Raw genomic sequence first — 14,501 nt, forward strand, 5'->3', positions numbered from 1 at the left:
CATACAAGTTGCCTACAACACAGCCATTACTGTATCATACTAAGCATTAAACTGAACACACAGTTTTTCCTTGCAGTCTATCTACAGACTGCCACCAAAACAGCAATTTCCCCATTTCTGCTTTCCCACACTCTCAGCCTACTGGTGGCTATAAAGCAGTCAGCTCTGCAAGATAAATTGAATCAGCCTGCTGATCAAACAGACAACTATCCCACAGAAAAAGCTAGCTTGCTGATCTGAGTCACCATGTAGCCACATGCTCACTAAAAGCAGATTGGCATGGCAGAAACATTCATATAGGTGTAGGGGGGAATCTGGATTATCCCTTTGAGTATCAAATCAAGTACCACTGATCTATAGAAATATAAATGCCTTTTTATACAGACTCCTTGCAGCAAATGTCACATAAGTTCAGAGAACTACATGCAGCATGATTTGTGGTTTATTTATGAAAGCATCTCCAATGAATTGCAGTAACTCTGGGCCAAATAAAGCAAACACAGAAGAGAGCTTTCAGTACAGGATCAACCCCCCTAGGTTAAGCATGGGGTCTTTTAAAACACCAGGCTTTAGAATATGTGTACTGCAAGACTACTCAGCTAGGTTTTCTGACTTTTATTTTGCACGTCTGTAGGATTAAAATAGCTCAGCCCTATTCATGTCATAAGGCACAACTTTAAGTGACAACATAATTTGCTAAACATTAGATAAAGTGCTTCCTACAGAACCCAGGTTGCTCCTTACAGCTTCCTTTGTGCAGAAGATCCCCAACACACATCGACATTTAGCAGTTTCTTCTCCCTAAAAGCTTCCAAAATAGTCAACTGCCAGTAACAATTGTGTTAATGACTAAACAGAAACTCCAATCATAAATCATAAAGCAGACACCATGCTATTTTTTTTTCTGAATTTTCAGTGGATGACAGGCCATTTTTTATTTAACTTAGCTGCAAGTGTTTCCAGAGTACAAAACAGCATACCACCGAAGCAGAAACTTTACTCAAATGCCAGTTTACACAAGTTTGAACACACAGTAACAGACCCTATTATGCCTACACGGGGTAATCACAAACACTATAAACCTTGTCTGTACTATATAATGGTCAGCAAGACAGTGTCACTGCTCTTGCACTGCAAACATTCTGGAGAGCTTGACTAAGTCTCATATAAATGACATCAGAAACTAAAGAAAGGAATTATATATAAAAAAAAAACAACACAACAACAACTTTGAAAGAAAATATTAACATTAACAATTCTGCTCTGAACACCATAGTGACAGAATTTCAGAAGGGCATTTTTTTGTTGTTTCCAACACATAAAAACAAGAAAAATTAAGTTGGTAAACTTCATCTGCCTTCTTTCAAAAAAACCACCAGCAACAAACACACCACAACATCTCTTTCATAAACCTCAAAAACAGCAATTGTCTTCATCACCACTACACAATCTACATAGAACAATCTGCTTGGAAATGCTACTATGAAACATACGTGTCATCTCTCAGAAATGCTGAAAAGAAGTGTGGAGTATCTTAATTCTGAAATATCTTGTCAGTGTTTCAAAAGGTTAACAACCCTTGACACTGTATTTTGACCACGCACGATGTCCTCTCATACTGTGTAGTCAGTATGGCAGGCAGGGGAAAAAGCAGCAAAAACCCTCAAAGTCCTCCATCCTGAAAATCATGTCACAGAGATTCGTGAGGATGAGGCCAGGAAGAATTCCTCACATTCTAGTTGCTACTCCTGTTAGTAATAACATTAAACAGTTAAAAATATATATTCTCATAAAGAATATGAGTCTCAAAGGTTTCTCTGAGCTTTTTAACCCAGAATCTTACTTTAGCAAGGCTTGTAAGGGGATTATCTCCTCAGTAGTAACTCAGTACATTGACTGAAACCAAATTTACAGCAGCTTGATTATGCTATGTCTACCAACATGTGTATACAACTAGAGAAATACTTCTCTTGCTTTGTAATGAAATGTAGCACACTAACCACTATGAAACCAAAGCAGCAGTCACCTGGGAAGTCATTACTCTGCAGGCATATTGAACCAAGACCTCAGGACAAGTACTTCATAAAAACAGGATATTTGCAAACTGTGTAAAAATGAATGCTTACATTTCCAGATCGGTCCTGATGGACTGTACTGCTGATAAAGCTGAGATGAGCTTTAGTAAGGGGAGTGGATGGGTGGGGAAAGAAACCAGAACAGTCTCTCATTTACAAAGAGGAGTTTCAGAAGAGGGGGACAATAACTACAGTGGTCCAAAACAGACCGAACCAACTACCAGCTCAAAATTGCAACAAAAATACATTAATCGTTATCACACTGTTCTAACGAAATCAGAGAAGTCCACTAGAAGCATCCATCAAGTGTTCAAAAACTGCCTTAAGAAGCAAATAGTACTTCCAGGATACTTTTAATCTTTCACATAGTACAATGCTTCACTTTGGCTTTATGTCTTCGCATCCACTTGAAAACCTGTTTTACTTTACTTGTCCAAAGAACAGCATAATACTTCCCTTATGCATTCTACAACTTCAATAATTTGACTCAAGGTATGAATTTACTCAAGCCTATTATAAGAAGGTGCAGTTCAGCCTAGGTCCTCATCAATTATTAAAATCAGCATGTTGAAGAAAATGAAAAACTATTCACCTTGCAATTAGCAAAATAAAAACATTTTTTTATCTGTAGCAAAAGATTTCTCACAACAAAGTAATTAATCATTTATTTTAAACCACAGTCCCCAGTAAAATGCAAAACCAATATTAAAACATATTAAACCAGTTAAAATGAAAATCCCGGTGGAGGCTATTTTCTATTATGCAATTCCCAGGGAGTGATGGACAAAAATAATGGAGAGTGCTCTAGTAAACCAGTAAAACTAGTCACATACTTAGCATGCAACAGAGGAGTTCTGACAAAAATTTCAATGAATTAATTTTTGAAGTCACTTATTATCATCTACACTCTACTTGCCCACTTTATTCAAAAGTTATGCCTTTATGGAAACACAGTTTGAGGTAAAAGCTTTAGGTCCTTTAAACTTCTTTGAAAACTTACTATCCTGACAAAAGCTTACAAAACAATTATAATCTTCGTCAACCCACTGCTTAGCTTCTTCCACTCCAGCGGACATACAAGGCTGGATGCTTTTTTGCCTTCCAAGACCTCTGTGTGCTCCACTAATCCAACCCATTTAACTTCCATCTTACCTACTCTAAATCTTACAGTCTTCTGTCTTCCATCTTCCCCTTCCATGCAAACCACTCAAACAGATCTGGTTTATTTTTAAAGCTTACTTGCCGTTTTTGCACCAACTTCCCTCCTCTCAACATCAGCATTCTATTCAGTCTGCCACAATTCCTTTCCCTTAAACCTGCCCTAGATAGCCTTTAATCTAGGCTTTGGTTCCTTGCATTCTATTAAATCATTCATGTTCAGAGTTACTACTACCATACTGTCCCTCCAAGGTTTATAGCCTGCGTCTTATCCTCCTGACTCACTATCATCAGCTACTCCAATCTTCTAGCTCAAAGTCAGGTTAACATGAGTAGATTGCTCAGGAGTATCCAGTCAGCTTTTCCTGCCTCCCAACAGCCTTCACAATCTCTCTGGAAAGCCTATATCAGTGTTCAACCATGAAAGTCTTCTTTTGTTGAGAATGAGAGTCTTTCATTTGAATTTATGTTTGCTGCCTCTCATACTGATACCTGTCAACAGGCATCACTGAGAAGACTTCTGTCCCATCTTGCCCACACCACTCCACCCCTCAAAAAATCAGGTATTTACACACATGGATGGATTTTTCTCCAAGCTTTTCATGGGCTGAATAGTCCCTGCTCTCAGCTCCTCCTTCTATGTCACATGCTGCAGTCTCACCATCGTATCTGTAGCCCTAAGTCAAACCTCCTGCAATTTATCCATGCAACACACATTGGGCAGCCCAAAACTGTGCCCTGGACTCCTCCCCTTACTGCTGCTGTGTCGGAGGGGAAGGATCACCTCCCTCGACCTGCCAGCCATGCAGCCCAGGACGCTATTGGCTCTCTTTGCTATCACACGCACACGAAGCGTGCAACAAAGCGTCACAAGCACTCCTGGTTCCTTTTCTGCCCAGCTGTTTTCTAGCCAGTCAACCCACAGCCTGAGCTGATGCACAGAGCTATTCCTACAAGGTGCAGAACTTCACACTTTCCTTGGTTGTGCCTCATGGTGTTTCCATTAGACTATTTCTTCAGCTTTTGCCCGTCCGTCTGAATGGCAGCACATCCACCTAGTATGTCAGCCACTCCTCCCAGTTCTGCATTAACAGCAAACTTGCTGATATGACCCATCGTCCAGGTCACTAATGAAGATGTCAAACTACTAGCCCCAGTATTAAGCCCTGATGATTTTGTGCATCTCAAAATTAGCTCCCTTTGGAGGTTTCCATGTTCTATCACAAGCTTTCATCATCCTATCTATGCACTGGTACACAGAGCAAATTGCTGAGATTTGGTGCAGGTTTGAGCAGGGGGTTGGAACTGAACCTTCAACAGGTATTTCCAGCTTGAAGCACTCCAATCTCCTTCACAGTGCTGAAAAAACGACACTCACCTCTGCCTCCAAGTTGTTCAAGTCTCAGCCTCTCAGGGTGTGTTCCCATAATCTGCCATTTTCCTGTGTTTCTCCCCCATAACTATACTTGGCAAGAGGGAAGAGCACCTCTAGTATCAGAAGTAATTATTTGCATTATGTTCAAAGTCTCTAAAAACATTAGCTCACCTGTGCCTGGTAACTCTTGCTAGTAACAAGCAAGTTCTGTAATGATCAGCTTTTAAATTAGATTTAGACTACATCCCCTCCTTGCTCCCATCTGTCACAAGGCAGTGTCAGAAGCACTTCCACAAACCAAAGAAAATGAAATCTTATGATAGCAAAGTGAGTAACTACAACTCCTAACAGCTACTTTAGCCAATCTAATGCTAGATACTGAAAGTGGAAAATACAAGACAGGCCAAAGGAAGAGACAGCCCCATCCATCTAGCAAAAATGTGAAAAGAAGATGATAGAACAAGCAGAGAGGTCAGAGAACTAAGCAGGGTATATCTGGTCACACAACTCATGACTGAGCAGCAAGGGAGAGATAAAGAGAAAACCAGGCTGACAAGACAAGCAGGGTCAAAAGAAATAGAATTGTTATATTTTTAAGAATGAAAGGTCACAATTACTACAAAGTAATAGATTATTAACCAAGACATCAAAAATACTTCACAGAACAAAAAATCCCAAGTTAAACATTGTCTATTTGGGGTTTTCTGTTTAGTGGAAGCCATGGTTGGAGAGTTATTCAACACTGCAGACATACTTCAGAAAATCTGAGTTTTATGCATGCAAAATTAATTTCTTTCTTGCGTGCATACGCATTAAAATAAGTCTAATGATTACTTCTAGTTACATTCAGGTGTTTTATTACACTTATATGTATCTGAAATTCTTGGGTTTCACTCAACAGATAGGGCACAATGGGCCTAGTTATAGACAAATACTGCATGAATGCAGAATACCCAACTTCTTCATCAACTACTGTAACATACGACAACTGAATTATTTTAAAAAGCTAAAATCAACAGTATGTTTATCAATTAAATGACATGTACCACCCTTCTCACTTAGACCTGGGAACAAAGACAATGAACAACCTCAGTATAAACTGACTGTGGATGCTTTGAAAAAAGTGATTTCTGTTAAGTGCTATAACTAGAACTGCCACTGACAACAGAACAACAGAGATTCAAATCAGAATATGACTCCATGAGTTCAGTTTTGTGGACCAGGCAAATAAAACAGCAAGATACAAACTGCTTAAGAGATCTAGCAAACATTTTCTACAAACTCTGTGGCAGAAGCGATGTTGAGTGTAAATCAAAGACAGAATTTTACTCCCTTAACTTAAAAGCCACTCTATTGCCTCTCCACAGTCCCAGAATCACCTTACAATATACACCTTTTCTTGGTTTCCAAGCTGAAATAAACATCAACAAGTGAGAGAGCTGTTCAGAGAAAAAAATTTAGAACCTTTCATTCATTCTTAGACTGAAGTCTTAAGACACAGAAGGGCAACTGGTATCAGATTGTTTACACTTAAATAAGGCATTTTCTAAGTTCTGAAGGCTTTTCTTGCCAGCTTTATCCTACAAAGACGCACACCATATTCAGGAAGCTCCTCCTGTTACTATGCTAGAACCATCTATTTTGAAATACAGTAATAACAGCAAATCCACTGTGACAGATATGGCTAGTGAATGATCAGAACCCCAAGATGTGTTAGAGCATCATAGAACAAAGGAAACAACTCTAGTTTTGTTGGAGTTTTATGGTTTGTTTTGTTGTGTTTTTTTTTACTTTTCCCCTGATTTCATAGAACTTCTGTTCTGCTTTTTGCACTTCATTAGAATGGAAGTTAGGAAGAACTATTAAATAACTATTTTAACAGACTGCTAAAACACCAAAATTTACTCTTCAGTTTCCTGAACAACATTTTAGCCAATACTATAAATCTTCTTTCTTATTAGGACATCCTACACATGGTCTTCCATTTGATAGAATGCCAGGTTGGAAGGGAACACAATGATCATCTGGTCCAGCCTTTCTAGATAGGAACATGGTTTAGATGAGATGGCTCACCACTCTGTCAAGCCAAATCTTAACAATGTCCAGTGTTGGGGAATGCACAACTTTCCTTTGGCAATTATTCCAGTGTCTGCCTGTTCTCATAGCGAAAAATTTTCTTCAGAACTCCAGTTGGGACCTCCCCTGGAATGTCTTGTACGTGCTATCCCTTGTAATTTCCATGTGACTCCTTGTAAAAAGGGAGTCTCCATCTTCTTGGTAGCCATCCTTTTGTCACTGAAACATGGCAATAAGCTCTCCCCTAAGCCTTCTTTTACTTCCTTTTTTCTCTCTTTTCAAGTTCAGATACTATCTCAAACTATCTAAAATGGGGAACAGCAATAAAGGACAGTGGCGGCAAGAACCAGATTTAGCAAACGCATTGTGGCAGAACACTCTTCCTGAACTGAAACCTTGTATGATACCTTAGATATTCAAAACCTATGTATTTTAAAGCCACTACAGCACAAACCAACACTGCTAAAATGCTGTCAGGACCTTGACCACCACTGGCAGCACTTCAAGACAATAAACATGCTCACTGTTGCAATCCCATTTATTTACTTAATTCACACATGTTCTAAGTATTCTGCTAAATCAAACATCTAAAAACCAAAGGAGAACCACAGGAAGATGACTGCCTATACCACAACAGCTTTGCTGACATGTTTCAAGCTTACTTTAGTACTTGAGTGGCACATAGAAGCCCTCCCAAATCACTCGTTCAGTATTGCTAGGTACAGTGTAGATGGTGGACAAACAGGCCCTGCCCCAATTACTTTAAAAAAATGTTAAGCCAACAACACTGTCCACAAAGAGAAAACAGGAGAACAAATTAATTTCATTTTTTCTTCTTCACTTCCTGTAACAGGTGCAGTGTAAGTAGTTTTCAGAATATGGCAAGTATCATAGAATTCTACTATAACACTATATCCTCCCACTGATGACAAAAGGAATTTCCATGTATAAGTGAAGACTCCTTCACACCTCCATGATCTAGGAAAGGGTGTAGTGTGTTTTGCCCACTGCCTAGGTCAAAACAGTCCCTGTGAGATGAGAGGTATTAATAATACTGTCCAGCCAATAAAATTCTCAGACCCTGACATGAACAATCACTATCTACCTGAGGTCTCTCCCCCATAAACACACTCCAGCAATAGAAGCACACATAGTTTATTACCTCCTTCTGCTAATTCCCTTCACAGGGGTATTTTGCTTGCAGGACTAAGCCATTTCTCCACATACCATTCCATCAGACAACCCCACAGCCCTCCTCCCTTGTGCAGGGCAGTGCTTACAAGCGGCACAGCCTCCAAACTCAACAGACCAGCGCTTTCTCCGACCACCAGCTCCAGTTTCCCACCAACACGACAACAAGGACATCTCCCTGGGATGGCTGCTCTAGGTGTTCAGCATTCCTTTCATTGAACTGCAAGCAAAGGGCAGCAGTGTGGTCACATTACGGGGAGAAGCAATCCTGTTTTCCATACGTCTGCCAAATCACAAACTGGGGCAGCTCCTCCACAACAGTCTACAAAACCAGCACAGCTTGCAGTTTGGTCAATTCAGAACTACCAGCTGCTCATTGCCAACCAAGGGTCACTTTTTCACACCATATACTAAATACTGTTACCACCAGCTTGTTATTCTGACAAAAGTGTCAGCTCCTGGCTCTGGACCTGCTGAGATGGAATCTCAAGATTGCCACTGGAAGCACACTTTACTTCAGGGGTCTAACAGGTTGGGTCTCATGACATTACCCCAATTCTCATCCATCCCCTTTGCAGCTGTTAAGTTTTCCACCTGGTAACACATTGTTTATATTAAATACATACACTTGCAACACAAATTGCTAATAAACACAACTGCTTCCAAGTTTCACACCACTGTAAATACTCCAGCCCCAAGCCACACCAGGTCCAGCTGCTACCTGCATTGCCCACCAATTACTGAGACAGGCAAAACAGTCTCAACTCAGAGAATTTTGCTTACTGTAAAATTATTGTCAGTTAACAAACAATTAATTACTCATTAGGTATTGAGGAAAAAAGACAACCGAACAAACATTTAGGGAAGCCCCTTCTGTCCTCCCCCAGGCTCAGCTCTGGTCAGTGACCTTTCCTCCCCACCCTTCCATCTGAACTGCTCATTTTCACTGTACTCATCCCTCCCAACCCCTTCAGAGAAGTGACGCAGGAGGCAAGGGTCAGTACCAGTTTGTAAATATATTTCTGCCACGCCCAGCATCTTACTCATTTTCCTCCACTGCTGGGTGCTCCTTAACTGTTACCTAGATCCAGCAGACACACCTGTTCTGAAGTGACTTTCCTACAGGTTGCAAACCCTTTGATAGAGTCTCTGCCCCAGTATGGGCCTGCTGTGGGATGCAGTCTCCTCAGTGGTGTGTCACCCAAAGGCTGAGTCTGTCCCCACCACAGTATGGGTTGCCCATAGGCTGCAGTCTCTCCAGGGCTCTGGCATGGCTCACCCACAGCCCATTCCGGAGGTGTCCCTGCTCCCACGTGCAGCCTTTCCACAGGAGGCAGTCCCTTTGAAGGTGCAGCTCCTGTGGCATGGACTACCCAACAATGTCTCCCTCCTCTGGCTCTCCTCTATTTTCTCCTCAGTTGGTGCATCTCATCCTTTTTCCTCCTGTTACCCTCTTTCATGTTTTCCCCCATATCTCCATATGTGTCTCCTGCCCCTTGCAGCTGCCACTCTTTCTAAAAGATTTATGAGCAGCAGCATCACTTGAGCCCACCTGATAGGCTGAGGTTTTAGCATACAATGGGGCTGTTTTCATCACCTTCAAAGCTGTCCAGAACCAACTATGCCCAGGGTATTCCATGGTCTCTTTCCCCACCAGGCACCCTTGCAGTTCCCCAGTACCAAAATGCTGCCATTTGTACAACTCACGCAGCTATGTTTCAAGAATGAAGGTAATAATCCATAGAGGTAGTAAGATCTAAAGACAACCGAACCACAGTACAGAGAAATTATTAGAGCTTCTAGGTTATTTCACGTTAAAAAAAAAAAAAAAAGGCAACTGCGACGAAGGACAGCAGAAGCAAATCTCTAGCATCCATGAAATAAAGAGGAGCTTTGCCTTTAAAACAAGGCTTGGGGTTATCACAGATACCTATCAGATGCATGTGGAATAGCAAGAAAGGAAAACAGATAAGTAAAAGCAGAGCAAACAGAAATTCACATATTTTCTAATCCCCTCAGTGATGCAACAGCAGCCTTCTATGTCAGACAGTAAAAACGTGGTCTTCTACAGAAAGAGATGAGTGTTCTTAACCCTTTCCCCACATATCCATAAGTAAGTCTTTGCCAGGCTTAAGCAGTATTCTGTCAGCCACCAAAACGTGAAAATTTCTCACTAACACCTAAAAAGCATTTTTCCTTGGAGATATCCGAGGAGAATCTGGACATGCTATGCATCCTTCTTTTTACTAGTACTACTAGTACTCGGAAAACAAAACTAGTACTAGTTCTCAAAAAACAACAACAATAAAAAAACTCCACAAAACATGAAACACACAATAAAAACCCCACTAGAAGAAAACCCAAAAAAACCCCAAGCAACCAAAAAACCCCACAAACCACCACAGAGTGTGCACCCACGGCTACAACCCTGTCTGGTCCGCACACTGTACTGCACTGGTTAGGCTGTTTCGCTGTACGCTCGCTGCACAGCCAGAAAACACACATTTGGCAACTCCTGCGCGCCTCGGTCTCCCACCAGGAAGGGAAAACCCTCGCTTTACAGGTGTACCAGCAAAAGCCAGAGCCCGAGCCTTCCCCCGCAGCGCCAGAGGCGAAGCAGCAGGGGCCCCAGCGCAGGAGCAGGCGGCAGACACGCACAGAGGAGGGGTTTAAGGCCGAGGCCCAGGCCCGCACACGCCGGGGCCGCCCCGACCCCCGGCACGGCGCTGGGCCGCAGGCCGGGCCCCAGGCAGCGGGCGCTCCCCGCCCCCGGCCCGCAGGTGCGTGCCCCCCGCCCCGAGCCCGAGAGAAGGAGACGGGAGGCTCCCCGCGCCCCACGCCGGCGGGGCAGGGGCAGGGGCAGGGGCGCGGGCGAGGCCCGCTGCCCGGCTCCTCAGCGGCGGGGCCGCTCCGGGCGCGATGGCGGGTGGGCTGGGGATCCCCGCCAGCGCCATACCCTGCCCCCTCCGCCGCCGCGCTTACGTGTAGATGATGGACATGAAGTGCATGAGCCAGAGCACGACGAAGAGGATCAGCCCGAAGATGGCGAGTCCCGCCAGGGCCAAGGCCAGCACCGCCATTCCCGGGACGCGGCGGCCGCGGCAAGAGCCGGCGACGGAGCGGCAGCGAAGGCGGGGCGGGGTCTGTCGGCGAACGGCGCGGGGCCTGCCCCGCCGGGCTCTCCAGACGGCGGCGGTAGCTGCTGCTGCTGCTGCTGCTGCTGCTGCGGTGCTGGTGTCGCTGCCCCCTCCCGCCGCCACCCCGGCCCCGCTGCCGCCACCCGCCCGCCGCTGGGGCACTGAGCAGCCGCCAGCGCCGCGCAGCCCGGCCCAGCTGCCGCCCCGCGCCGCGGCCCCGCCCTCTGGCAGGCGCAGGCCCCGCCCGGCCCCGCTGGCCGTTGGCGCCGGGAGGCGGGCGGCTGCGGGGCGGCTGCGGGGCGGCTGCGGGCTGGGCTGGGCTGCGCTGCCGGGCCCCGCCGAACCGCGGCCCCGGGCCCGCCAACCCACCCGCCGCCTGACCTTGCAGGCGTCCGCCCCGGGCCGGGCGGGCGGCGGGAGCGGCCGAGGCCTCGCTCCTCGTCCCCAGGCTTTGCGGTGGCTCTTCCCGCTGCTCCCTGCCCCGCAAAGGCCTTGTCGCCTCAGCCGGTTGTTGCCGACCCACTCGGCACAGAGGGGGCTGCACAGCCCTTACGAGGTTTTTATTTTATTACTGGTTTTATTGTTGTTGGGACGGAAAGCAGACTGAGCTTGCCAGATGCAGGTTAGATTTAGTCTGGAAGAAGTTCAAGGCCAAGTGCAAGGTCCTGCTCATCAGTCAGGGCAATCCTAAGCACAAATACAGGCTGGGCAGTAAGTGGATTGAGAGCAGCCTTGAGGAAAAGGACTTGGGGATACTGGTTCAGGAGAAGCTCAACGTGAGCCAGCAGTGTGCGCTTGCAGCCCGGATAACCAACCATGTCCTGGGCTCTTACCAAAAGAAGCGTGGTCAGCGGGTCAAGGGAGGTGATTCTCTCCCTCTGGTTTGCTCTTGAGATACTCTGCCTGGAGTACTGTGTCCAGTTCTGGAGTCCCCAACATAAGAAGGACGTGGAGCTGTAGCACTGAGTCCAGAGGAAGCCACAAAGATGATCAGAGAGCTAAAGCATCTCTGCTGTGAAAACAGGCTAAGAGTTGGATTGGTTCAGCGTGGAGAAGGGAAGGCTCTGGGGAGACCTCATAGTGACCTTCCAGTGCCTGAAGGGGCTACTGGAAAGCTGGGGAGGGACTTTTTACAAGGATTTGTAGTAATAGTACAAGGGATAATGGTTTTAAACTGAAAGAGAGGAGATTTAGGTTAGACATTAGGAATACATTTTTTAGTGTGTGGCTGGTGAGGAACTGGCACAGGTTACCCAGGAAAGCTGTGGATGTCCCATCCCTGGAAGTGTTCAAGGCCAGGTTGAATGGGGCTTGGAGCAACTTGTTCTAGTGGGAGGTGTTTCTGCGCATACAGGGGGGCTGGAATTAGATGATCTCCACAGTTCCTTTCAGCCTAAACCATTCTACAATGTTGTGAAGCCTAGCTGTAGGTATGAGATTATGGTTACCTGTTCATGAAAAGCTATGCTCTTTCCTCTGCACTCTTGACCAGCAGCACAAGCTGAGCATTGCCCTGTATGCACACTCTCTAACAGATTTTTTCTTCCACAGCTCTCAATTATTAATACAGATGAAAAAGTCTTCACAAATTCTGCTTAAGAACTCAGTCATGTTGTTTTTTATAAACTATAAACTGTGGTGACTAGAAGAGTCACCATAATGGTTTTAAACTGTAGAATTGGTTTCAAAGTAGCTCTGGTTGCATATGAGAAGATAGGATGTAGAGATTTAAAGGCAACTCACTGTTAGAAAGGCTAGGATCTCACATGGTGTGACAATAAATTGACTATATTTTAATTAAAGCACATTTAAAATCAAAGTGAAAAGCTACTGGTAAGTCTGGGAAGAGCAGATGAAGTATCAGTCCATCCCACAGCCAACATTGCCTTTGTAGTCTGTTAGTTCTTGTTCAACATTAGTCCCCACACAAATCATGGTGGCCAGCCACATTCGTTTACACTGGCTTTACATTAAATTTTCAAGTAAAACATATTACCTTAACTTTCAATTTCCTCTATCAGATTATGCCCATATCTTATTTGTAACTGAAAGTGGCAGTTATTTTTTTTTTTATTTGTTCCTGTAGTTAGTCATAGCAATCACATTTATATTGTTTTAAGATTGCCTCAATGAGCTTTATATATATTTTTAGTCCTAATTTGAGTTGTCAAGCTCAATGTTGGCACTGTCACAAGGCTAATCTAGCCAGAGAATTAGGAGCTCATATGTATTAATGGTTAGAATATAGCTAATATGTAACCTTGTTTGATTACATTCCATGTCTCTTCCAAGGCATAAACAGCCTATGGAAAAACATATCTTACATTAAAATGTGACAGTACTGCAAATTTATTGAGGGCCTATCTTCAATAGTCAGGTGAGCAAATAATCACCGTTTATTAAAATTCTTCTGGTTTTGAGGAAGTATTTACCTGAAGCAATATGCTTTTTTGTGTGTGTGTCTGAGGAGGTGTTTGCCTGTGAGATTACATTAACAGGCTGCTTATTTTGCAGTAGCTAGGGTCAGTGGCTCCATGCAAACAAATTTTGCTGAGGCTTCTCATAAATAAATAAAGGTTATCTAACCTGCTGCTGACTGCTGTACCTCAGCAAACCACAGCAATGAATGAGCAATCCTCAAGTAATACTAGGCAGCAAAATGCCAAGCTGGCCTAAATAACTTTGGTTTAGCAAAGAACCCATCTTTCTGCCATCCTCTCTGGGACTTCATTCAGTCCTGCTGGCTTTGTTATATGGGCAGAAAGAACTTCTCTCTCATGAGGAGTCTAAGGTAAAAAGCTGCAGTACCCAGCACTGAAGTTGATGCCTGGTTTAAAATAGGAAGCTCCCATACACTTTCAGGTGACTCTTTGGAAGCATCACAGAATCACATGGTGGAGAAAAGTCAGGTAGGGTAAGGCCTTTGATCTGAGCAGCTTCTCCAATCAACCTTGCCACATGGGTTCTTCAAGCAATTATATTAATCTTAGTGGGGGAGCAAAGAGTAAAGGTTTCCTGGAACAAGGGACCATCTGGAGCTGTGACAGTTCAGTGGCTGAAGACGTCCTCCTAGTTTCCCCTCTGCTAGTGGAGGGTTCAGTGATTTGCAGAGAGCAATGTTCTTCAAATAGTGCAAATCTGCCTCCTCCTCAAAGGTGCCTCATTGTGCTTGGAGGCATGATACACCCTGGTGTTTTAATCAAATGCTTTGGACTTATGCTAATGTGTTCTGTGTTTAAATTAAAACCAAACAAAAAACCCAACCCTCCTGTGTGTTGTAGAGCTGCTGTTCTTGGTTCATTCATCATTTTGCCAAAATATTGATTAATTTAGTTAACAGTGTTTGGGTGTAGCTTTGTTGAAGACTGAAAAATCTCCTTCCCAAGGGTCCTGAATGGCCTAGGTATGAGACTTACTGTGCTGATAGCAAATATGATGCAATATAAACACTCGTGTATTTGAACATATTAAAAAGCATAAATATATTTA

General features: G+C 44.1%; 1 protein-coding gene across 1 annotated transcript in view; it reads right to left on the reverse strand.

Moving 5' to 3' along the window:
- UGCG (UDP-glucose ceramide glucosyltransferase) overlaps nt 1-11,147 on the reverse strand; it is a 29,706-nt gene extending 18,559 nt beyond the window's left edge. Inside the window, exon 1 of the mRNA XM_051643065.1 lies at nt 10,858-11,147. Coding sequence (XP_051499025.1) covers nt 10,858-10,955 — 98 coding nt within the window. The 5' untranslated portion in view covers nt 10,956-11,147. The remainder of the gene's footprint in view (nt 1-10,857) is intronic.
- Between the last annotated feature and the right edge of the window lie 3,354 nt (nt 11,148-14,501).

The sequence above is a fragment of the Apus apus genome, chromosome Z (genome assembly GCF_020740795.1).
Source record: "Apus apus isolate bApuApu2 chromosome Z, bApuApu2.pri.cur, whole genome shotgun sequence".
Lineage (NCBI taxonomy): Eukaryota > Metazoa > Chordata > Aves > Apodiformes > Apodidae > Apus > Apus apus.